General features: G+C 37.4%; 3 protein-coding genes across 3 annotated transcripts in view; 2 read left to right on the forward strand and 1 right to left on the reverse strand.

Moving 5' to 3' along the window:
* The window catches only part of LOC105431312 (putative RNA methyltransferase CG11342), a 238840-nt gene that overhangs the window by 154552 nt on the left and 57312 nt on the right, over window positions 1–26976 (forward strand). The gene's annotated exons all lie outside the window — the stretch shown is intronic.
* LOC105431308 (chymotrypsin-like protease CTRL-1) lies at window positions 12171–13814 on the reverse strand. The gene is made up of 4 exons (XM_089075555.1): window positions 13580–13814; window positions 12932–13273; window positions 12548–12774; window positions 12171–12335 (listed from the first exon to the last, which is right to left on the reverse strand). The coding sequence occupies exons 1-4, from the start codon at window positions 13731–13733 to the stop codon at window positions 12171–12173; spliced, it is 888 nt and encodes a 295-aa protein (XP_088931681.1). The 5' UTR covers window positions 13734–13814.
* Window positions 22775–26913, forward strand: LOC105431309 (cysteine-rich hydrophobic domain-containing protein 2). Its single transcript, XM_011645404.3, has 4 exons — window positions 22775–23642; window positions 24165–24375; window positions 24490–24606; window positions 24697–26913. The coding sequence occupies exons 1-4, from the start codon at window positions 23524–23526 to the stop codon at window positions 24745–24747; spliced, it is 498 nt and encodes a 165-aa protein (XP_011643706.1). The 5' UTR covers window positions 22775–23523; the 3' UTR covers window positions 24748–26913.

Genomic DNA, 26976 nt, shown 5'->3' on the forward strand with positions numbered 1-26976 from the left:
AAAAAGGAGGCGTGGTCAGGGAGATCAAAGGGTGCCGCCGCCGGTGCCTCCACCACCCAGCGCCAGCGAGCGAGGCGAGAGAGAGGCGCGGAGACGAGAGCGTGAGGAAGAGAGAAAGACACAGAATCGCGCGGAGACGCGACACACACACACACACACACACACACACACACACACACACACACACACACACACACACCAGCCACGGTGCGGCCACACCACACTACACGCAACAACGTGCGCGCGGCGCGATGGTATGCAACACGCCACACGCTAAGCCCGGCCGCTTCGCGGTGCGACTTACCAAGGACCGTGCGCTAACGCTTTACGATACAGCCCCGGCCGTGGATATACACGCCGACTACCACACGTAATATTCGCTCTCGCCCTGTTTCGCCTCTGCCTCTGACATCTTGCTACGTGTCGAACGAGAGATCGTTTTCCGTACGAGGGAAGACATAGAAGCGCGGGGCAACGAGATGGACGGTAATAATGAATATCTGAGATCTTTTTTCGAGATAAGATATCCCTAGATATATATATATATATATATATATATATATATATATACCCTATATATATATACCCTAGGTCATCATTTCGATCATTCATAAAAGACGTAATGATTTCTAGCGCGCGCAACTGCTATGTGATGCGTCGCTGCCGGGAGAGATCTCTAATGAGATCCTTAGGAGTTTGACAGCTGTTAGAATTATAGGATTGTAATAATGGATATCCCCCCCTCCTCCTTCCTTCTCCTCGTTCGCGTCGCGTCTATAAAAGAGAGAAATTTCTTATGAAGGATTTTATTTGCACGAGTGCACTCGACAATCGGCGCAGGCATCGATACTCGCCCCGCTCGCTTCCGTATGCGTGCTCTCATTTATGTACCTGCGGCACGGGCTTGCTACATTCGATACTAGCCTGTCAAGCTGACACGCTTAACGAAGATAAGTGAGAACGATGAGAAAGGAAGTGCCTCGTTTATCTGGAAGGTTTCTCGAATAACATATTCGATGCTGCGTACTCTGCTTCCGTAATGATCATAATATTTAGCGCGGCTATTCTGTGTGTGTAACGCCAGTAAGTATCCTTCATTATCAGCCTTTTCGTATCTTTACCTCGAGACCCGCGAGGTTCTTCCTTCCGTTTTTTAAGCCGCGCTTCGCGCACCGCAAATAGAATCTCCAGAGTTACAAATCGCGGGATTTATTTTCGCGAATCGTTGTCGTTGCGCGAGAGACAAGAAACGAACGCCTTGTGCGTGAATAAAATAAGCGGAGAAGATTAATAATCGCCCAGCGATACGGATACAAATTGGGCGCGACCAACCGCGTCCAACTGCGGTGATCAAGGCGAACAATACGAAACGTCGTATGCTTCGTCCCGCGCGCTAACAGAGACACGAAAGAAAAGCCACCACGGTCGGGCTCGAAAACCGGCCGCGGCGGCTTTCGCAGAGGGAGCCTTGTATCAAAGAGAGAGAGAGAGAGAGACACATCATTCACAAAGTTAGTAATAATGGTGGCTTTTACACGCAAGAGCACGTCGGAGGTTCCCGAGGCCGACCGTCGCGGTTTCGCGAAATTTAGATTTGGCAGAGAGAATGGCAATGATTTCACAAAAGAGCCCCCCATATGCGCCACGGGAATTGGGCTCGAACAAAAGGAATGAAAGAAGCGCGCATATGTTGCGTCTTCATCAATATTTCCGAGCGAAATCGGTCGTGTGGTCTGCCTGCCACAGTCTTCGATGAAAAATACGATTACAGCGGCACAGGAAGCAGATTTTTTTTTTTTCTTTTTTTTCCCGTTTGTCTTCTCACTTCTCCCGACGCACATATTCCTTTTCTCCCTTTTCTATCGAAATGTGTAAAAATAGAGAGATAAACGCGGCATACGACGTGGCCGCTCGTAAATTCGTAACGGCGCGGCAAAAATAATCTTGTTCCGTATTATTCGCCCCAAATTAGACACTCCAATTGATAGAACGCGCAAATATGAAGTATGAATAATGAAGGTTGGCGTTGTGGTGGCCGCCAATAGCGGCCAGCTAATGAATTCCGGACGCTGTTTGCCAGCTATTTATTCGAAGCATCGAATATACTACATCCCGAGTAATTGGTTAATAAAACCCCGGAAGGCCGCGCTCTTTTTCGGCGTGATTAATTGTGCCCTCGAGCCGCTCTGCTCTTATTTTGAGACGCGGACAACGGTCTCCTTTTGCCAACGGTATCTCTCCGGCCGCTTTCCCTTCCTTAAAGCAAACGGCGAATCATTTATCAACTGTGCGATTTATTGATTTATAAACCCCCCCCCCCGTCTGGATCTCGTAAAAATAAGCGAGATATGATTTGCCAGATAAATGAGGGTTTAAATCGCGCGAGGAAATTACGGTTTCATTAAGATATCATGGGTATTACGAGATAAAATTGAAACTTTCGGAGAAGTTGTGTCTTCTTGTATATTCTTGTGAAACGGCCTTCGTGCAACATCACATAGCGTCAGTATGTCAAATATTTGCTTAGAATATAATAGTATAATTAGTAAAACAAAGAGTATTATTTAAAGTCTGTTAAATATTTTATGTAAAATTCTTTTAAAATTGTTATCTCACGATTACAGAAAACGGAGCGAAAAAGAAAGAAATTAGAGAAATTAAATATTTTGAGTAGAGAAAATAGACTTATTTTTCAAGCAACAGGATAACAAAATGGTATCGCTCGGCAGACAGGCTTTTACATATCTTATAAATTTTCCTTTTTTTAGTTGAATTTATATTTATATTTATAAATTCGAAACAATATGTCGCGAGCTGTGTCGTCATTTTTAAAATTTATCTTTTTCTCTTTAACCACACTTCTATATTTAAAATGCCTGAAACGAGCATATATTGACATTAATATATTGACATTAATACGAAAGAAGTCAATGGAAAGGGGAGGGGAGGGAGAGGGGGAGGGAGGAGTAACGAGCGTGCGTAAAAAAAAAAAGAGAGAGACTTAAAATTTCGCAAATAACAGTTCCGGTTGCCGCGAGAAACAAGCAACTTTAAACACGTAGTTACGGCGCAACTTTTATGCATCCGTGAAGGGTGACACGCCCGCGCATTCAGCCTGAGACGAGTCATCATCTGTCTACGGGCACTCAACGCCGAGAATCGAATTTTATATGGAGATTGCCGTTGTTCCCAGGAGCATTAAAGAGAGTTAAGTGTCTCTTAAAATGGCTGTCGTTTGTAAGCGGGTAAGAGAGGCAGCTACTTCTCCTGCGCCGAGAGGACTCGCCTCTTCCTCCCCTCCAGCACCTGGTATTATTATTACAAAGAGGAGTCCGCGACGCATAAATAAATCATAAATCACGCGTAGTCATAAACGTCAAAAACCTTCGGGACAGTTCAGACCACGCGATCACCGCTCGCACAATGCCGGTGCAATTTTGCAATTTTAACGCTTATAATCTCCACTTTCTTCACTCTTCTGCCGCGGCTCGCAGGCGACATTACGGGGTAAAAAACGATACTTTTTGCGATACTACATACGAGACGTCTGTGATATCTCTGACTACACTTTGCCTGGTGCGATGATGAACCGAGACTTTGTCATGTGTACGCTCTTGTCAAAAAGCCAAATGACCTTTTAAGAAATAAGTCACCATTTTTTTTTTCACGTTACACTTTTTCACGTATATTTCATATAATATATTTTCGTCAAATCTTAAGTCTTTGCCCAAGTCTTTATCTTATATCAATATCAAATATTATTTTTATTAGATATTTTAGACGCATGTGAAATCTACGCTTACACACGAGAAATATGATGAAGAAAGAAATGAATAGAATTTTCGTGCGTGATGACGAACGGATATTAAAAAGAAAGAATAAGAGAGAAAATTCGCCGAGTATGTACTAATTGCAAGTATCAACCCCTCGTTGGTTTATGCCAAACATTTAATTTGTGGCGTGCATACGTTCGCCTATCTACCCCAGACATCGCGTCCGAGAGCCTTCATTGAGTAACAAGACTGCGAGTTGTGAGTTGTTAGCAACGGAGTTTAATTGCCTACTGTACGTTTGTTCTCGGTGGAGGTTCTTGTTCGAGGCGACCCTGAAGTTTCCACTGAATTTGCATAAATATTGGAAAAGCGATGAAAAGCGCTTCAATAATGATTCATCATGAATATTGCGTACGGCAGATCTATTTTTAAAGATCTAATTTTCATCAAGCAGTCCCTCTCTCAGTGTAAAACGTTTTCGAAGATTTTTAATACGACGGCTTTTTGATCTGGCGTTTTTATTTTATTTTATTTTATTTTTATTTTTATTTTTATTCTATTTTTTTTCTTTCTTTCTAATTTCGTTCTCTTTGTCAATAACTTTTTATATGTACGCGGATTATAAATAAATGTGCATATCGGGGTCTACAAAATTTCGCGAACAACACACAATGTTAAATGAATTGATATATATATAAAAAGCAAGAGACGACGATAATCTTATGTTTCTTCTTTATAAACAACTTCTTTGTAGAGATCGCTGGAATATCAATGGATCATTCCGGGAAATTATGCCACTATTATATGTTACGATTGTGCCAGCCACCTGTTTACTCCTTTTCTTACCTCTCATTTCGAATTAACGTTACGTTAGGGATACAGAGGTTGGGCAGAAGGATCTCGGGGAATTCAACTGGTGATTCCATCCGCCGAAAATAAGGGGCGGAGGGGAGGAAAGAAGAATCTATATCCGCGCCTTTATTGAGACACCTGACAGACGCAGCTGATGATTGTCCAATGAAAACCTTGAAAGGGAAACAAGAATACGACCGCAAGAGCGTTGGATGTTACTTCATCGGCCAATAGCGTGGCGAAACCCGCCACAAAAGTATTGCCTGGTCGATCGATCGTTCGTTGCTTGAAAAATGGATCGGACATTATGCTGAAATTTAAGATAGAAAATAGGAAATCAATCAGTTATATTATAGCATCATTAAAAAAATATAAGTCATTATGTAACACTATGATTTCTGTCGCGCCGAGCAAACAATATTTTATCATAATATTTTTATTAAAATTGATACTGAGTTTTGGCGATAGTTTTTCATAAGGTACACAGCGCTTTAACGTAGCCTAATGTAGCCATATTATTTTTTGACATCCTATTTTGACAACAACGAATGAAAAACTTGTTATTTCTTCAAATCCTTATGTTACATTTTTTTATCATGTCTTGATTTTATACAAATATCTTTATAATTAAATATTGAAGTAAAATTTTGAGCATTTGACATTAGAAAATTTTATCATTTCCAAAGTGTAATTGAAAATTTCAAGTTTATTTTTATTACGTAATAATCGTCATAACGTATGGATAATTACATCACTTATTTATCTATCTTTTCTTTAGTATAGATGTATATTTTTATATACTTTATATATTTAATTAGGTGATATGATTATTTGAATTTATTTCATACAAAAAAAGATTTAGCAACCAAGATCCTGCTTGCCGGGGAAAAACGGCTGTGTTACTTGTGTTAACATGTAACTTGGCTGGTATCAATATACTGTTTATATATATTTAATATATTTTATATGTTTTTATTTTATATGTTTTTATATTTTATATATTTTAATTGGAAGTGACAGATAAATTAGTTTCATTTGTGAGACATACACATTTATTGATTCATTCGTCCATTTCATTTAAAACGCTTTTCCAACGCTCGCGTGCTCGGGGGTAACTGGATACCAGTTCCATTACTAAACTCTACCGGACGGATCGATCGATGAGAGGGCACGATCTCGTCTCTTTCTGTATCATCTTTTTCCTTTTCTGTCGCGCGCAATAAAGAAGCTCGGTTTATGGTACGTGCGCGTCGCACACGTTGGAAACGAAACGATTGGGCGCAATGTACACGGAGCACAACGACTGTGGCGAATGAACGTAGCGGGTTCCCGAAGGAGCTACGCTCCGCTGCACGACATAACGACTCGCTAAGTACGTACTTGTAGGCGGTTATTTTTCCCTTGATATCAGGAGAGACCGCCTCGTACTTTTTCGCCATCTTTGATGTACGAACGCACACGATACACGATACGACGGCGGCTCTCCTTCGCGTTATACGCGACTCTTCGCGTCGCTGCCGCGCAATTAGGACCTCTCTCGTTCCCTTTGCATCGCGTCTTTATTTTCCTTTCCCTCCCGCTTCCTCTCTTCCCTCGCCGGCGGAATTGATCTGCTTAAATTACCGCGACGCGACGAGACCGAGATGCAGAAACAAAGGGTGCAATAATACAAAGGCGGAGTTGGGCATCATCCCACGCTACGTTCTCCATATTTGCAGAAAATAATATAGGTGCCAAACAAAGGAAGCTTAGAAGGAACCATCTTTCAGACGCAAATCGATATTTTCTTTTTTTTTTATAATGAATAGTTAATTAACGTTTGACGATCAGGATCTTTTACAGATCATGATCGGATTTGTTTTACATATGTAAAATATTATAACATGCTGTACAAAAAAAAAACATATTGCCACTTACTACTTTAAAGAAATATTTATATGTCATAATATTTAATAAAGAAAATTGTTTCACAAGTATTTTCTCATAGCCGAAAACCGATAAAAAATCCGATAAATATCCGATAAAAAATTTTTTATACAAGAACACATATATACACACACACACACACACACACACACACACACACACACACACACACACACACACACACACACACACATAAAAATATAATTATGAAATATGAATTCCTTGCATATTAAAGCAGCAATCTGATGTAATCGTTGCTAGACACGTGACAATCTTATCTGCAACTGTAAAAGTTAACGAGCAGAGTAGTTTGATTCAATTCCACATGCATCTTTCGTCAATAGAACATAGGAGGATTTTGTCAATTTCGCATTAAATTGCATATAATATCGCACGTTGGCAGATGATGTAACTCGTTTCCCGAGACAACTTAATTTTACAAGAACGCAGTACGTGAGGGGGGGAGGAGAGGGGGGAGAGGGGGGCACGCAGCTACCGTCATTCCTTCAATCGCGAGAACGTGATTTCCGCGGAATGGAATGATCGGGAAGAACATATACGCGTGCCTCATACGCATCGCATCGCATCACATTGCATCGCATCGCGTTCTGAGAGACTCGCCGACGACGGAGATCCCTCATCCGGCTCGGCCGTCAGATCTCCAGGAGATCTCTCGGAGATGTGAAAGCCGGGCGCTTGACTTGGCGCAGCGTTAAGCGCTCATTATTAATACGCAAGGCGGTGCTTGCCAAAGCAGCGGCAGGCATTCACGTGTTTTTCCTCGGGGCGCCCGCCAGGGAAACGGGATGAAACTGCAAGGGAGAAGAAGAAGAAGAAGAAAGAGGAAGAAGAGGAGGAGGAGGAAGAGGAGGAGGAGGAGGAGGAGGAGAAGGAGGAGGAGGAGAAGGAGGAGGAGAGAGAGGGGGACGAAGTGGACGAAGGAGTCCTCTCCCTGATATCAGAAGGGAGAGCACCTGCCACCTCTAAATCTCGCTACTTAAGGCTGCTAAGTGTCATGGCCGTGAAGAGGCCCTCCTCTTGCCATTGCGTTTAATTGGTTAGCCCCGTGCATACGCTATTTCTAGCGAGCCAAGAGTTGTTAGCCCATTACCACTTGCCACTCGCATGGTGCGTATGGTAAACGGAGTATTGCTCGACTTCGCAGAAATGCGTCCCACATGCGTCCCACCTGAACGGGAAATCGACCGCCTCGGAGTCGAGAGCGCGCGTAAATTGGAGCGCAGATTATCCAGGATACGAGGAGGAACCAAAGAAATCCGCGAGAACGTTCCGAACTACTTCGTATGCACAGAAAAAAAAAATTAATCTTAAATCAAAATTATAGATTCTCATAAGCAAGATTATTATAATCTTCTTTTAAAACTGCACCGACTAAAAGAAAAATTTTAGTCTTGACTTGATTGAACTCTTATTGATGCAAATATAGATATTTTTTTTTCATGTATAAGTAAGAATTTGCAATACAAATTTTTTGCAACATTTAAAGATTGGTTTGGACGTGAATAATTTTACCGATTTGTAGAGATCTCCGTAGTCTTGCGAAACTTGGTTGTCTCCCTAGGTCTAATAATTCTTTGATTTAATACAACGCTTCTGGCAGGAAGTCTTTGAACGAATGCCAGATGATAAATAAACTGCATGCCGGTGCGGCATAATTCTTGAGACCCGCATGTTGACACGCGGTTTAGTAAACTTGCCTCCTCCTCATCATTTTTACATAGTTCTCGGCATTTTGCACACCCGAAAGTGTATCGAGCGAGCAGCGCTTGTTAAACAGTCAGCAACTAACCGAAAAATGGAGGTATCCTGATACATTGGCGGAACGTTGCCAAGCTCGAATAACGAATGCGATACGGTTGCTCAAATCGCCGACAGGTGCGCGTAAATTAGTAAACCACCCAGCTTGCGACAAGCGATATATAAATTTGATATCATATAGGTGATGATTAAGAAGGAAAAAAGAAAGAACGAAAGGAGCTTTTCAATCTGTGATATCCTCATTAGGAGAAATGCGGGGAGTCACCTTCGAATGGTTCTAACCCCACTTGTTCTAATCCCCTCTTCCCTCCTTTCACTCGGATTTGCGATTCCACAAAATTCCCGAATCAATTGGACATAACTAATCTAATAAGTGGCCGGCGTGGGGTTTACGGCGCATCGGCAGCTGCAGTCGCAACTCGAGATTTAAAAGTCGCTTTGCAATCGCCCGTTCGCTTTTTCCTCCCTTCCTCCCTCCCTCTTTTCTTCGTGAACTTATTCGCGTTTCGCAGTAAGCAACTCTTTCTCGTTTAGTTTGTCCGTTGCACGGTCCATGGGCAGCGTCGTTTCACGGCGCAAGCGGGCCGACTTAATGTTGTTTTAATTAAGTAGGCGATTAGCCGAAAAGAATGTCGAGTCGGTACTTTCGGTCTCGTCGACTTCCACTTCACTACTCTCTCTCTCTCTCTCCCTCTCTCTCTCTCTTTCTCTCTTTTTCTCTCTCTCTATTTCGAGAGGTACCGCGTAACTCAAGTCGCATGTGTTCCTCGTATGTTCAGACGCGATGGACGATTTCGCTTGACTAATCGCCGTCTTTTTAACCCCCTCTACGACGTGAGGGAGAAAAGGGAAGACGTCGTGTAAAATGTTCTCGTGTTTATCTACGACAGGCTTGGATCAACCGTTGAGCACGACGGTGACATCAATGTTGTTTGACTCGACGCAAAGACCCACTCTAAATACTAAAAATAATGTTGCTCCGTTTAAAATGCTATCGAAAGGATGAATTTGCTTATCTAATTTCGATTTTTTAAAATTGCCCATACATTTTTCGTATGTCTCAAATCACACGGTTTTAATAACTTAATTTTTAGAAATATATTTTATATATTTCCCTGTCTAGATAATAATTATTTTACAAGGAATATTTGTAAATAATTTTTTTGGATTCACTATCTTTTTCAACCTATCGCTAATATTATCCTAAAACAAAGAAATTATTTATAAAAAGTTTAAAAATTAATAATATCTATCGAAGCAAAGAAAGTTTGGTTAATTCTAAGTGCCGTAATATGCCAAGTGCCGTAAATTTATGAGACAGACAGTGACAGAGATTTCAGATTTAATTATTCCCGAGGAAATACATACAATTCCATTTTAATATACAAATGTATCGCGGAAGACACGGTGTTCAGATGAAGACAAAAAATCGATTTCCTGATGATGTAGACTATTAACGGGGTTAAATCGTGACCGGCTACTTTCCGGCCGCAGGAACATGTTTACATATAACACACACCTAGATATATTATTAACCGTCGCGTATTTTTTAACTCATGATGCACAGATTGATGATCTATCAGATCTTCAAGCAGGTAATTCTTAAATGACATGATAATGCGAAAATCTTACGAATATTAATGACGTAATAAATAAGAAACGTTTGATCATTCTGTTCTACTGAGCCATTCCGAAATGAAATAAAGATAATTTTCACGAATTCTCACGACTCTTTATTTTTCTTTATGAATTTGTACGTGAAAGAGGAGTTGAAGAATGGTCAAACTGCCATGGCCGCATTATATACAGCTGCTTCAGCAGACCGTAAAATTGGCGTGTAAAAATGTATAAATATGGTACGTCGGCCGGGGTACACAAAAGCGTGCGTATTATCGGAATTAACCTAGTGTTCGACTGAAACAGTTCTTTGCAAGCACAAAACAATGAAACCTTTTGTATCGAAAAAAGGGCCTTTCGTACTAAATTACACTCGTCCAGAATTATCGTCCGAATTATACACTAAGTCATGATTCCGAGACAAGTGTTAGATAAAGTCCTAATTACGATTTTGGCCCAAATTGCTAAATAAATGGTGAAATAAAATAGTTCAAAGAATGCTCAAAGAACATGTGACTCGTGCCAGGATGTAATGCTATCGTCGTTATATTGTGAAATCTGTTGTCGTTACGATTAAGACACTAAGCTAAGACACTAGTACGTTTTTAAATTAAAATTAATTAAAAGCTGATCTGATCGATATTTTATTTTAATTTAAATAATGAAAATTAAAAATATTTGACTCGCGCAAAATTATTCGTTTCAATTTTCGTTTCGTTTACTCGAGTCAAAATTTTTATTATCAATGATATGAAAATTCTTCATAGTTCGCGATGATGGCGTGGAAGAAGAAATTTTCAGATTTTATCACGGTATGCCGATTGATCATTATACTATTGATTTTTTTTTTGGTCACGATTGATAGTTAAGAGTTTCGCAAAGTTTCTCCAATATCTTTTCGCCTCTCGCAAGTTCGTGCCGAGGGAAGCTGCAATCTCGCCAAGGCGGGCGGTTAAATCTAGGAAGGAAAGCCGCTACTATGACATCGCGATAATAGGCAGCCCGGCAGCAGGACAACAGAGCTCCGTTCTGCATTTCTGCCGGACAATTATAAATCGCATCTCTCATCACCTTTCCTCGCCTCTGTTTCGCCGCGATTTTTATCGGGCCCGCAATCGCGCCGGCTCTCATCCGTAACCGCTTTAATCACATTTTAACTGTACCGAGGAGCGTTCTGTGTGATTATGCTCGAAACGCGATATGCATTCTGTGCATTTCTTGCACTCGCTGCCGAATAATGCGGCACCATCAAATGGCGGCGCGAATAACTTGCAAAATATTATCCGCTCCGCTTCATGTTCATTATTCACGCGTAACCTTTGCTATATTGTTATCTCTTACGGAATAATGCATGCGCGAATAATAATCGATTCACTTCAACTGTAATGTATAGTAAAAAAACAAAGATGAGAACTATTAATATTTCTTCTTCTTCTTGTTCTTCTTCTTCTTCTTCTTCCTTTTTCTTACCGCTTAAAAATGCAGTTGAATGTATTTTTTTCACCGAAGTTATTAGCGCGAGTTATTTTCACGCAATTTATTTATAAATATTTATCGTACAGCTACAAGTCAAATTTATCGTAATATTAATTCCTGCACAATATCACATTGATTAAATTGAGTTGAGTCGAATTGAGTTGAGTTGAAACAATGTCGCCATCGCACGTGGAATTCGAGAACAAAAAATAAATTATATAAAACTAACAATCGATGTTTTTTTAACCTGACTTTTCTAAAATGAAAAAGTGCGTTAATGGTCTTTTATAATTGTTTGAAAAAATTTTAATACTTGTTTTATTATAATGGTATCAACATCGTTGACACTGTCGATAATATCGTGAATGTTATCCATCTTATCGTCTTAGCCCGGAATTATCCTACGAGTCAGCTCGATGGATAATAACTCGGCGAAAATGAAGATAAATGAAGCGAAAACGAAGAAAAGAAAATCGTTTGTAATTATCTTCTGTTTTAATTGCGCGCTAGAGTAAAGTAGAACACGTGCATTCTCGCGGTAATGCAATTTGGAAGGAAGTTATGATCGCTTAGAGAGTAACGTGCCATTCGCAGAAGAGTGCACGAATGATGAAGAAAAGAAGAGAAGGGAAGAAGAATAGTTGCAATTTCAAGGAAGATTACAGGGTGACGCGTGTACTCGCGATTATTAGGGTTCCGTAATTAGAGGAAGACACGATATCTTTACATCACTATTAGTTTATTTATTTAGAATCGCATTCCAGTGATGTCACGGATCCATCCCGCGAACGCCGCTACTCTGGTGTACACTCCGGGTCTACCACTTGGACAGTTTGCGTCTCCGTAGCTTACAATACCGATTTGCAGCGGTCGATCGTCTTTCATTATAAAGAGCGGACCTCCACTGTCACCCTGACACACATATCAAAATAATATAATTGATAGCGTTATATGTTATTGAAAAATTACATATTGTAAAATTTGTAATATTGTAACACATTGTAAACCATTGCAAATATTATTTGAAGAATATTTGCATAATCTGCATGTATTGGATGCTTTGGATCCAGCTGCAGCTTCAAGTCTTCAAATTTTTATCCAAAAATTAAATTTTCGAATCTCACCTGACACGCATTTTTCCCTAGTCCCGGTTTCGTGCATATATTTCTATAGTCCACCTTCCAATACATAACGCATTTGCGTTTCGAGATCAACGGCATTAGAACGTATTTGAGCCTCTTGGTACCTGTGGCACCGAAACCATCGCGACCCCACCCAACCACATAGGCCATCGTATCGGCCATGACTTTACCATCCTTTGGACTAGCCAGAGGTATCGGTTGAATTTTCTCTGAAATTCAAATTCCATCGAAATATGTAGACTTTTGTCTCTCAAATCTTCAGAGTTTCTTTTATCCTAGGAATTTGTTATTGTAGGAATTTGTAGGAGATTGTTCTCTTATTGCGAAGGCCACACACCTTCTTCATATTGATGACTGTCTTATTACCTGAAAAGGGAATATCTTCCGGCATCTGCAACAGTCCGATATCGTTTTTACTGAAGAAATAACTGGGATGTACATGAGCTCGCGTCGTCATCATCGAGACTCCGGGTCCCCTGTTCACGTTGTAGCCGATCCCGGTCTTGTCGACGATTCCAAATATCACGAAGAACCTTCGCGGATACTTCGCGATACAATGACCCGCGGTCAGCACCCATCTTTCCGAAATGATGGTACCGCCACACTGAGAAACCCTCCTACCGTCAATCAGTCGGTGGACGACGGCCATGAACGGAAATTGACCTTCGTTCGCGTAACTTCCGCCGACTATCCTCTCCATTTGTTTGGCTTTTCGACGATAAAAAGACATTCACAGAAAAGAGTGGACTCTCTCTCTTGGGAAAAGGATGTAAATAAGAATAAAAATAAAAATGCATAAGGAACTTGTAATCGCATAGTCTGTGATAAAATTGATAAAAAGTGAATTATATTACAATATATTGTTCGCAAATCAGAATACTATAATGGACAAATTCTCGAATTATTATGCTTTATTAACCAACTATTATATTATATTTTGCTATATTAATGGAACAATAGGAAATATTATTTATTACCGAATTTTTGGATTATCGGAGATGTGTTTGTACTCACTATACGACGGCGGATCGTTGATCGTAATGACACCATTATTGATATCGATAACGATCTTTTTGGTATTGAAATTTTGCGGTTGCGGTTGAACATTTCTACGCGATGCCGAAACAATCAGGAAAAATACGAAAGCCTTTACACTCCACGAATCCATAGCGGACTAACGAAAATTTTCACGTCCCGCTGCTATTTATGATTTAGTCAGTCAGGTATAGCATGGACCGGAGAAACTGCTTGCACAAGATGGAAGAAAAGCACCTAAAAAGCACCCTTGCTGCATTACTCTTCCGTCATAAGTCATAAATTAATCGATTATTTGTACTGTTTTCATAAATATATAATGCTAATTTACAAGGTTTTTTTTGTCGAATTTATTATTATGTATTACATGCATATTAAATATTTTCGCTTAAATATGATCAATGTTCCTTAATTGCGTTCCAATGAGGATATATATTAATGACACTTGATATATTTTAAATATATCCGTTTAAAAGTTTTAAATAATATTTATACGAAATTGATTAATTTCCAATATTTTATTATTTTATCCAATAATTTATTATTTTCCAATTTATTAAGATTTATTACGAGTCTAAGCGACGATACGGCACTATTTAAATTTCTTTTTGTTGCGTTCTTTTTTAACGAATAAATTATTCATTATTGCATTAATTGTCGTTCCGGTTTTGCGAAACGCGTGGCGAAATTAACGCTCGAAGAAAAGGCGTCGCCGTTTTTATTAATCTCAACCGTTCAACATTCGAATTGATTGGCAATCATTCTATTGCGCTCCCGACAGTTCCGCAATTTCCAGTCGAGCGGCTGTTGCACTCTGATTGAAATGTATTCAAAGCCGCGTAATAACGACTCGAGAGTATTTTTCCACGCATGGACAGGCCCCGCGCGACGTAATAATGTGTATGCATAATGCGTAATGTTATGATTCATCATTTATCATCTCAACGAGAGATCACCACGCTATACCCGAAACCGAATGAATTTTTTTTCTCGCTAACTGACTTCGTATAAATCGCACGACCGATCGATCGATCCTTCTTTTCTCTTGAATTGCCGACTGCTGGTCGTTACATAACGCAGCCAGCAGTTTTCGCTTTCTTCACGGAGTCCAACATTGATCTGAAAACGTAAAATATAAATGAACCTTCCCGCAGATTATTCTTCCAGTCTAATACATGTAGCATAACAATTCTGTATATTTGTAAACTAAAGCGGAAAGTGATTTGTTCCCAAGTAAAAGTTCCGGAACTTGCGCAATTTAATGTTATGTAAAATAATATCAATTATAATACGATAATACAATTTGTATTGTCCGGTAACAAAAATTGTTATTGTCCGGTCGGAATATTTATCGAATAAAATCTGAATTTGTGAAGGCCCTCCACCACCCCTACCAATTTTGATTGGTAGTCCTCTTTTTTTGCACACATGTTTTAATTTATTTTAATATTTATTAATTATATATACAATTAACTATTTTGATACCAAACAATACAATACAAAGTTAACCATGAGTACATAATCATATAAAATACAATAATAAGATAAAAATACAAATACTTTTCGCAAGATGCAAATAGGATAGAATACAAAATTCGGTATCAATAATATAATAATTATATATTTTTTATTTTTATTTATATATTATCTATGTATTTATCTATGTATTATATGATATTTTATATATATATTTATATTTTATATTTTATTTATTATATGATATTTTATATTTTATTTATTATATGATATTTTATATAATATCATATATTATATTGAAAATCATTTTATGTAATAATAAAGTATAAGAAAAATAAAAAATATATAATTATGTACAAAATAAGTACAGCGCTTTTATATTTTTAAATCAAGAATATATTTAAAGAACAGAATATAATAAATAAATTTGTGTGTGTGTGTGTGTGTGTGTGTGTGTGTGTGTGTGTGTGTGTGTGTGTGTCATGAATTTAAATTAAAAAAAGAAAGATATTAGGCATTTAAAATACCAATCAAATGTTATTTATTATATTTTGTTCTTTTTATAATTAATCTTTTGAACAAATTTACTAGTTTTTAAATTATTAAACAAATTCTTAAACTGTCCTACCTACCCAAATTTTTTAGTCCCTACCTACTCGATTAAAGATTTTATATAGATTCATATCCCTACCTACCCGTATTCCGTTTTCAATTAAAATTTAATAATTAACATTTTAAATGTAGATTTATCAATCTTTAATTCCTAATTTAACATTTTTTTATCAATCGGAATTTTTTAGTATTCCTACCTACCTGTAACATTTTTAATTAACGTTTATTAATTTTTTATAATTACATTTAAATGTAACTATATGATACAATTATATACAAAAATGTAATTGTAAATATAATTTTATGATGAATTTATTTAAATAAAATTAAATAAATTCATCGTAGAATTATTAATTTTTAAATTATACATATTAACATTTCCTTATTGTTTTAATTCTTTCCCACCCGAACTCTTACCCACCCGAATTTTCATAGTGCTATAGATAATACTGTAATACTATCTATAGATAGTACAGTAATACTATTTATAAATAGTACAGTATTATCTGTAGTTCAGACATAGAGAGCACTTTATCATTCCCCCCCAATTGCGTGTAATTTGGAAAATCACACGTAACAAATCTTATTAATTACTTACTTATTTTTGGTTAGTCAATATATATATATATATATATATATATATATATATATATATATATATATTGATTATCCTTTTGTGATTCTTCAAGCCAGATTGAACCTACCTTTCGTTGCTCCTGGCCACGTTGCTCCATCGTCGATTTGGCCACATAGCCAGAACTTCTGGCCACATATAGCCAGAAATAAGAAAGGAGGTATACTCCTTCAATTACCGGCTAATTAGCCGGCAGATTCTTTGTTCGACGCTTTGCACGACGGTCATACAATCGTGTCGATCGCGAGGGTCATTCAATATTTATAAAATATGAAATTTATAATAAAATCTTATAAAATTTATATGAAATTTTTGAAGCTAATATAATAATACCGCGTTTTACACGCGTGATTAATCTTCGATTTATAATAAAGAAAATCAATTACATATGATAAAAAGAATTTAAGAAAATTGATTAATAAAAGTATTGCAATAATAAAAATATTGTGATCTACATAATTAATATATATTCAAAGAAAAATATATTTCAATGAGAAAAAAAATCTAAGGCCCATATGATTCGTTCGTATTATTCGCGAAACCGTTTATTTAAATCTCATCACACAAAGAGAATGATTTCTTTAGATTTAATAAATTTTATTAGATTCAAGGAAATTTATCTTTCGAAATAGTCCAAACAAATCAATTATTAATTCTACAAATTCGATTATTCAATTTTTCAAATAATAAGTAGCTTTATTTTAAATAAAATATTTATTTAATAAATTGTTTGGAAAACAATAACGCTTTTTATTTATGTTTTAATAATATTAAAGAATCTCTTTCTTTCATTCATTGAAACAATATTTAATCTAGCCAAACAGTATTAGTTCAAAAATAAATTTTATTTTCTTTAAATAATGATGTTTTTTTTTCTATTAAACAATGTAGTATATTCTAACGAAACAACAAAACTCTTAATTTAACAAACTAAATTTTAATATAAAATTACGTTGTTTAAGTTAAATAAATTCGAGTCAAACAAATAGAATTGTTAAATCTAAAGAAATTTTTTTCTCAGTGCTTGAATCAGGTGAGGATCACGTAAATGATTCAAAATGAATGACGTGAGATTCAAGCGAGATAATAAATTTCTCGCAACATGCCAATAATACGTAAATTGTTATGATATAAATTCTAAATACTAAATATGGTATCTACATAATTCATCAAATATAATAATATGAGTAATAATAAATTCAATGGATAATGTAAATAAAAAAATATATTAACAATACTTGTATTAAATTAGGATTTAAATTAAAAATTTCAACTTTCAAAGATTTCAATACAAAATAATGTATTTTAAATAAAAGTAAATTGATAATTTATAATTATCAATTTATATTTTGCGAGACAAAACATTTACTGAATCTCACATCATATTAAATTTTGCTTTAACTTACGTAAAGCCAAGTTATTAATTATATAGATGAATAGGTTAAACGTATTAGGATCAAATCGGCACACTTGTTATATATAATTTGTCAATGTTTTCTGAACATTTACTTACGTTTACAATATACATTATTAAAAAATTTCTAAATTTCATATATATATATATATACTACATATATATCTCTTTCATGCACCGATTTAAATATTTAATCTTGGTATTAAAATATGGGAAGAGGAAAGATGGGTAATAAATAAAAAATACATAATATGTTCATTTATATTTTTATTTCATATAAATATAAACTATGACTCTCTTTTCATTCCAACCCTCACGACACATGCCCAAACGTCAATAGACACCAGCACAACGCGGTTTCCAGGCCGCTAGGACTCACGGGTCCAAACAACAAACGCCAGCCCGGCGCACTGGACTTCGTAAAGCCAGGACACCTGACAAACCTTCTCTGCAAGGGCACGTTTCCTCCGGAAGGCGAGAGTACATGCCTACTCTCAGACTACTTTAAGCCTCCGTTGGGCAACTTGCAGTATAGACGCAATAGAGATTTCCCGAAGGTCTCGTACGCCTAGAATGTGAGCTCAGGATAGATCGGAGGACCGTGACCTCCAGTTAATCCCTGCCCCGACTGGGCTATTGGTCTAATGTGCTCAGTCTAGGATAGTCCTAGACACAATGCCCAATCAATTCAGGCAGTGGCGATCGGGCCTCAAAGATTACCATTTTTTAAACCATAGTAATCCAATCCAACAGAGAGAGTCATAGTTATATTTATATTTTATACTTCCATTTATATTTTTTCATTTAATGTGAGAAATATATATCATAAAAACATTTAAAATGAAAATTTAATACTTAAAAAAAATACTAATTAAATTTCTTTTACGCGATTTTAATTGTTAACTATTTATTTCGAAAATTTAATGAACTTAATAAATTCTATATATTAATTTTATAACTTAATAAATTCCATAAAATACTCAACTATTTCCAAAAAATACTCAATTAAATTAATTATTATTTTAAAAATATCTGTTACTTTATATGATACAAAGTATTTAATTTCTTAAAACAGTTAAATTATTTTAATTTTTATTTATTTTAATTATATTATATTTTCTTGCGAGATTGTTTGATAATTTGTAGCAATTAATACATCGCAAATGAATTCTCGCAAATGAAATATGGAAAACAATGCAAAGTAATAAAATCGATATGAAGAACTCTATTTGTGTTTATACAAGTGCATTATAATAAATCAGTAGTCATACCAAGATTAAATATACAATCCTAAATTGTTTAAATCTACCCATTTTAGGACAACAAATCTATGAAAATATAAACTGCAAAACTTTAATAATAAATACATAAAAATAATCTAATATAAGTTTCATAGATTTGTTATCCCAGTATAAAAAATTTATCACTCACCGATCCGATGCGCAACAGCGGAGTTAATCTGCAACGTAGCTACGATGATTCTGTAACATACAAAAAGAAATCAAATTATATTAGCGTTTGAAACAATAGATACTTAAAAAATTTGTACATATATCGAATCTACTTGTTTTTCAATTAGATATTTTTCAATTAGATGTTTTTCAATTAGATATTTATGAAAATAATTAATAATTAATAAATATAATAATTATATAATTATATAATAAATATAATTATTATTAATAATTAATTAATAATTTTTCAAAAAAGATCTTTATAGAAATAAATGCATATTAAACTTTAAATTATTTTTCTTTCTCAAACTATAAATTTTGAATGATTGAAATTCAGTGATCCAAATAAATGAAAAAAGAAATAATTTCATCTTGACAAAAACTTTATACTTACTGCAAGGTTGCTCCGCCGGTGCCCGACGCCTCTCCTAGGCCTCCTCCTCCTCTTCTCAAGGTGTCGGGTCGTCGGATGTCCTCGCAGCACAGGACACTCGCGAAAAACACTCGCGAATTATTATAATCGCGCGCGGACTAACTTTAGCTGCCCGTGAAAATATTCAAGTTCCGTCGGTCTAGTCAGCACCCGAGTCGGTGAGCTTTTCAGGACACACGGTAACTCTTCAAGCAAAGGCTAGAGCCGAAGCGGAAGAAGACGAATCGACTGACTTGAATTCGACGTCTCTTGTTTCTTAGAAATCACGTCTAAAATTGACTCAACCATCGCATAGCCAACGGTTCAGGTCGCATCACCAGGGCGGATACCATACACGTGATATCAAAAGTCACCCGGGCTATCGAGAAGGCTGGTAGATGTGACGAGAGAGAAGGTACCCACCGCCGATGCCTAACAATCTAGGCAATCGGACAACTGGGATCCAGCCTCTCGGCACACGCAATAACCGCCCGAACTAAGCTAAGATCGAGTCAGATTAAATGCGATTTGTTTAGGAAAGGGAAGAGAAGGTAAGGTATTAAGGAAGGGAAAATAAAGGTCGTTGGCGATTAAATAATCGCGCGCGCCACATAGGAGCCCTTTCACGACTCGTGGCAATGCTGTGTCGAAAATGAGAAATAGTCCGCGCGCTCCAGACTAATACGCGCTTATATAATCGCGTATATCAGTGCGTGAAACGCACGCGCCACATGGGAGTCCTTTCACGACTCGTGGCAATGCTGTGTCGAAAATAAGAAATCGAGAGAAGCGATCAAAAAACAAGTCAGCCGATCGAAATCTTACCGATTGGGACCGAACCGCTTGTCGAAGACAGAGCGTGTTCTCAATCAGCCGTTTAATGCAGGTTGCAACTGTGCGAAACACAACACATCAAGCGGGTAACGAGTGCGTGTAACATTCACAGCCGGCATCACCAGTGCCGCGGCGCACGTGGCGTGAAGACGTAGCCGACTACGCCTCAATGAGATCCCGCGCTCCCTGGCACCCCTTGACAGTGCCGACTCGACCGACTCGAACTGTGATATTTCTCAAACGAGCCCTCGCAGGGCGAGGAAAAGTCTCTTAGTCCGATCACTCTTACGGCACTCCCGAAGCAAACGCGCGACGCGACGAACTGGCTGCAGTTCGTTTATTCACAATTAAATCGGCGGCGGAAAACCGTCGGTTAAAAACCGACGATTAATGCGTCAAACGCATTAATTAAGTGTTTGCCACATAAGAGCCATTTCACGACTCGTGGCTATGCTGTGTTAATATATTATTAATAACAGTAATATTACTTAACGTTAATATTAATGTTACTAATAACAGTGCAACGGGTACTGGTTAGCTTCTTCGTCTTTGGGATACACATCCAAGTAGCACAAATTAATCGGCAAACCATTTCACCGATTAATAGTGCTGCTTGAATAACCCCTCGGAATACTGAGCCCCTCTGCCACGTCAAGGCCGTACCCATTAGAGGGGTTATTATTTAACAAAAAGTTATGAATTTCAAAGGAATAAGTCGCGAAATATGTATTATATATGATCTCGTTGTAGACTTCTCATTTCGGTTCATTACGCTTACGAATCGTGAATCATATCAGTTAATAAGCATTTATTATTACACTATATATATATATTTTATTTCGTAAGCTATATAACAATGTTTAGTTTAAAGAAATGCGAAGAAATGCGGGACGACGAAGTCGCGCACCAAGTCCGAACGCCGGCGAATGAATGGTAGCAACGATTGGGTCAACGACTTGTAAATACGACTCGCGTCGCACGTACACAATGGGGGGTGGGGGGGGAGGCAGACTTGAGAAACGTTTACGCGCCGCGTAAACATTTCTCAAGCTGCCTCCCCTCCCCCTCCCCTCATCAATGTCTACGACGAAATATATTACAAATAATATATCTAACTTACATACCTATCATTTACTGTTATATATTCATATGTTACGACGTGTTTGGTATCATTTAACAATGAAAGACTATGAGGAAACGCGAAGCGATACGCGCCGCAACCTGTTCGTACGAATGCCGGATAAAGAATGATAACGTGGAGCGCTCGTAAACACGGCGCGCTCCGTACACAGCCACGGCACGTAAACAGTTTTTAAAGGCCGCGATATGTATATACAATGTGTGCCAAACGAAATATTCACAACAATATTACGAATAATATCTAACTTACGCGAAGCTACATCTTTTAGTAACCGGACGTTATAAATAACGCGTGTGTATATTTCATTAGATTTAAATCAGCGGTGGAATGTTGATTAAAAATCGACGACAATTGCGTATATATTATTAATATATTATTAATAATAATTAATATCATCCAACGGTAATATTAATGTTATTAATAATATACTAATAACACGCGCGCAATAGTCGATTCATATCGCGAGACGATACCCTCTAAATGAAATATCTATATACATTATTTAACGTTCGATTATTAAAAACTACAGTATTTCGTGTAAGTTAGATTATTATTTGTTATATTGTTGAATTATAATTAATAATGAGTACTGTTGGCTTCTTCTTCTTCGTCTTTGGGGTTTTCGTACGAACGCCGGATAAACAATGATAACACGTGGAGCGTTCGTAAACACGCGGTATCACAGCCACGGCGCGTAAACAGTTTTAAAGACCGCGATATTTACAATGTGTAATAAAACGAAATATCTAACAATATTATAATATATTACGAATAATATCTAACTGATACGAGACGTTATAACGACGACGTTTTTCGATGACTTAACCATTAAACGCTACTCCCAAAAATCTACTTTATTATCCGTCGTAAAAGGAACTATTAATTTAAAATTAAAAATCCGTCATACAGTAATAAATAAACGTTATCCTCAGTACGGTCAAAATGTAATGTCATTATCCTTTCTATTATTCCTGGATCCGCTTATATTAGCTAATGTTCACGATTTTGCGAGAGGGCAAGGACGGATAGAGATCGAGCATGTCCCTCTTTATCTAACTAACTGTCGCTCCTGCATGTACGCACAGCACGGAACAAAACCACGCAAATCGTGGACATTATCTACCCAGGATCATGGACATTGGTTACGTAGTTCAAGTTTTTATGGACGTAGAGGCGCTTCGAAATGAAGCGTTATAGCTAAGTTGCGGGCATGCCCGCTCTGAGCCCGCTTCTCTCTACATACACGTATAATTCTTTCGCGCGCATCTCCGCTTGGCGAATCTGATCAGTCGCGGCAAGCTCGGAGTCGGAGTGAGACTGGAGAAGGAGGAACAAAAAAAAAAAGTCGACGAACGCCTTGAACGAGTGAATCGTATCCGCACTGTCCGCAGTGCGCGTCGCGCGGTATTGGCGGAGCGATCGTGTGTGGCGAGCGGCGATTTTACGTGTGTAATACTCCGAACGCTGGACGGTATCATTACGATTTTCGTCGTCGTCGTCATCGAGAGTGCGCCTAGCAGCTGGCCTAATCCAGTCTCGTGGTGGAGATGATCATCGATAATTGTGACAGTGCGAGCAGCATGACGACGGATCGGAAGCTATCCATCGTCACGGCGGGGATGTGAGCGAGAGAGGCGCGCTCGCGAGAGCGCCGTGCGTTGTCGTCGTCGTCGTCGTCGTCGTCGTCGTCTCCCCTTCGCGGTCGACGACGACCACGACGAGCTAGCCGAGGGGGGCGGGAGGCGCACGCGCGTATCATCACCGCAACTCATAACACGTCGCTGCTGCTGCTGCTGCTGCTGTTGCGGCGGCGACGGCGACGGTGACGGTGGTGGTGGTGGTGGTGGTGGTGGTGGTGGTTTTTATTGTTGTCGCTGCCGTTGTTATTGTCGCTGATACCCACATACGCGCAATTCACTCTCCGTGGGAAACGGCGGGGGAGCGCGATGGCGGACTTCGACGCGATCTATGAGGAGGAGGAGGAGAACGAGCAGAACCTGGAGGAGCACTACGTCGCAATGGTGCCGGATCCGATTGTGATCCGCGGGGCTGGTAACATGACGGTGTAAGTCTTCTGTCAGAAATGTCATCCGGAGCCAAGAGCTTCTTTGTTGTCAGGGAGAATGTTGGCGGGGCAGGGAAGAAGGGTTGGCGAGAGGGAGGGAGGGAGAGAAGGCTCGCGTTCCCACAAAGAAGAGAGGCAAACAAAGCCACCTGATCCCATAAATTTTGCCATACGTCCGCATCTTTGTCGTTGATTCGTCAGTTGACGATGCTGAGTTTTTCCTTTCCTCCTCTCGAAATATAAATTCAACGATCCGCGGATTTTATGTAATTAAATTATATATGCATTTTTGATTTCTATCTCTATTTTCAAATCAAGATATTTTTACTTCATGTAAACAAAAGGTATAAGACAATTTTATTATGAAATATTTTTCTATATTTGCATATATCTTTTTTTTATACATCTTTTATTTTAAAGATTTTCAATAGCAAGTCTCGTCTAAATTATGTAACGATAAAACGTTTTTAATCTCTGTAACTGTAAAGTTTCGGTAAAGTTTGATAATTTTTGTTATTTCAGATTTGGTTTGAGTAATCGTTTCGAATCGGAGTTTCCCAATGGCCTCATGTCCCGCGTAGCTCCAGAGGAGTTCAAGGCAACTGTCATGAGAGTGAACAGTGTATTGAAAAAGACTTTACCTGTTAATGTTAAATGGTTATTCTGCGGTTGTGTATGCTGCTGCTGTACGCTAGGATGTTCTCTGTGGCCTGTTATTTGCTTGAGCAAAAGGGTAAGTCGTAAGCAATGACTGGAAGAAAGTCAAATTCATAGAAAATTTTTCCACTTGCGAAATACAAATTATTTAAATCTATGTACAAGGCATTAACGTGCGTTATCTTTTTAGACTCAGCATTCTTTAAATAAATTGTTAGAATGGGAGAATAGTAGGCTTTACCACAAACTCGGTTTACATTGGAGGTTGGCGAAGCAAAGATGTGACAGCTCCTCCATGATGGAATATGTAAGACTGTTATAAAATTATTGGAATCTTAAGAAACTTGAATAATTTTTAAAAACACTGATTATTTTCTTTTTTTTCCCGACATTACAGGTTCTCTTGATTGAATTTATTCCGAAGATTCCGATTTATAGACCTGATTAAGCAATGCAGAGTAAATTGCAGAGATGTGCAATTAGTAATACATATAAACTTTGTGCAAATAATCAATGCAATGTGCAACTGACATATAGCAGAGAAATACAGCAGAGAAGATTAAGTGCCGCTACGATGATATAGGTACTGATCTGGTACTTATGTAATGCATATTTTTGTAAATATCATGGGTAGGAATGCACAGTACAATAATTCGACGTAACGGAGAATAGATCACGTTTCGATCATAGAGAAGAAGAGAGACAGCTATTTCAATTTAAACAAAAATATATACGAATCGGATGATTATTTCCTTATAATTATTATCTACATTCGTTTGAAATATTAAGAAGTAAATGCGATGGTTCATTTTTTTTAACTTTTTGCGCTGGAAAATTATTTGACAGTTTTATTTATCAATTTTTTTTCAGTCATTGCGAAAATAATCTCAAATAATTATTTTATCGAGTTCCTTGTAACGTTTGCTAATTTTTACTCGTCAATTAGAGTTTAAGCTTTCAGGTAAGAAATTAATCTGATCCAGTACAACGAATGTATCGAAATACGAATAATAACGTCAAAATGAGTAAGTCATGCTAATCAGTCTGATTAATCGCGCAGCTCACGTGCACACACGCGTGTTGTACATACTCGTGTTGTACATACATACGTGTACATACAGAAACTTATTTTAGCCATAGGTTAATTTCTTACCATGGTGATATTAGAAAGTATGATGTGTAAAGCGCAGCTTTACTTTCCGATACAAATTTGACAAGATATTTTAACACGATTGAATCATCCGAAATGAAAAAGCGTGTTTATCACGCGTGATTAAGGCGTCAACGTAGATTTTAGAAGAGTAAATACGAAAAGTAGAGTAAATACCTATCGACGAGACGAAATTTTAATTGCGAAGCGCACCAGTTTACAATAGGGCAAACAGTACAGCTGTAGAATAACATCGGCGCAATTATTGGCACAGAAAGATATAAAAAATATTAGAAAAGACTGCCATGAATGATTCCTTGATTCTTATTTTTTGCATGAAAAGGCCAACGTTATCAGTTTTTATGTACAGGCCACATCATAATCTTTTTCAAGTTTAGACTTTAAAAGAATGATTAAAACTTAGCACGTGGACATCATTCTGTCACATATCCGTATTTTTCTTTTAAATTAATATTTAAACTAGTCTTAAGAAGAATAATGAAACTGTTCATTAATAAATTTTAATTTTATGTGAACGATGACACGTTTTAATTTACTTAAATGGCACTGTTATCATAGTACTGTTTACTCTATTTCTTATTAATAATATACTGTTTCCTATATAAAACAGGGATAGGATACTGAAATATCGGAACAACGTCTCCCATGTAAAGGAACTTTGTTGTGTAGGCACTATTTTACGTTGCAATTTAATATGGCTCCGTACAGATATTTCTCTATTAATATCTTGTCTGACGTGTGATAATGCGGATATTAATCAGCTCTGCGTTGCTTTCGCACTAACGGACACTAGATCGAGCCAAATTCATTCACCACCAGGCGCCCGCAAAACGCAAAATGATTGTAAGAAAGTATGCAAAAGCATGTAAAAATATCGCAAATGTTTCTGTTGCTGTTTCAGTGGCTGTGATCGAGAACAAAAGACTAGTTTTGAATTTGAATGTGTATATCGCAAGCAGCTACACATAACGCCCGTGCTTTATCTTATGCGGTTCTACACGTTAAAGCCTTTTTATAGAATACCAGATTTACTCTGTTTCTCTAATATTTGTACTTATTCTATAGAATAATTAAGTCAAAGTAACAAGATTGCATTAGAGGCGTCTGTGTCACGTAGATTGATAAGAACGCTGTATTGCCATATCTGATTTCAATCATAAATACCATATATAGTCCATTTATCATTAATATCTTGAAAATTGAGGCAAATAGACCTATATTTATATAGATTCTCATTTCACAACATGGATGGAAATATTGTGAAACGATTATACTCTCAATGATCTGTTGAATAGTTCGATAATAATGTCAAATAATAAGAGCGTTGTATGCGATCACCTATACGAAAAAAAAAAAATCACATTATCATATTTTCAGACATGTGTGTACGAACGAACTGTTATATAAACTATTATTTTTCCAATAACTCTATAGCAGACGAAAGTGTCGATATTTCTGTATGTAATGTCTTTAATCGATCCATTGAACAAATATTGAATTTTATAT

This window comes from Pogonomyrmex barbatus, unplaced genomic scaffold (assembly GCF_055798465.1).
Source record: "Pogonomyrmex barbatus isolate J1 unplaced genomic scaffold, ASM5579846v1 scaffold19, whole genome shotgun sequence".
In the NCBI taxonomy this organism is placed as follows: Eukaryota; Metazoa; Arthropoda; class Insecta; order Hymenoptera; family Formicidae; genus Pogonomyrmex; species Pogonomyrmex barbatus.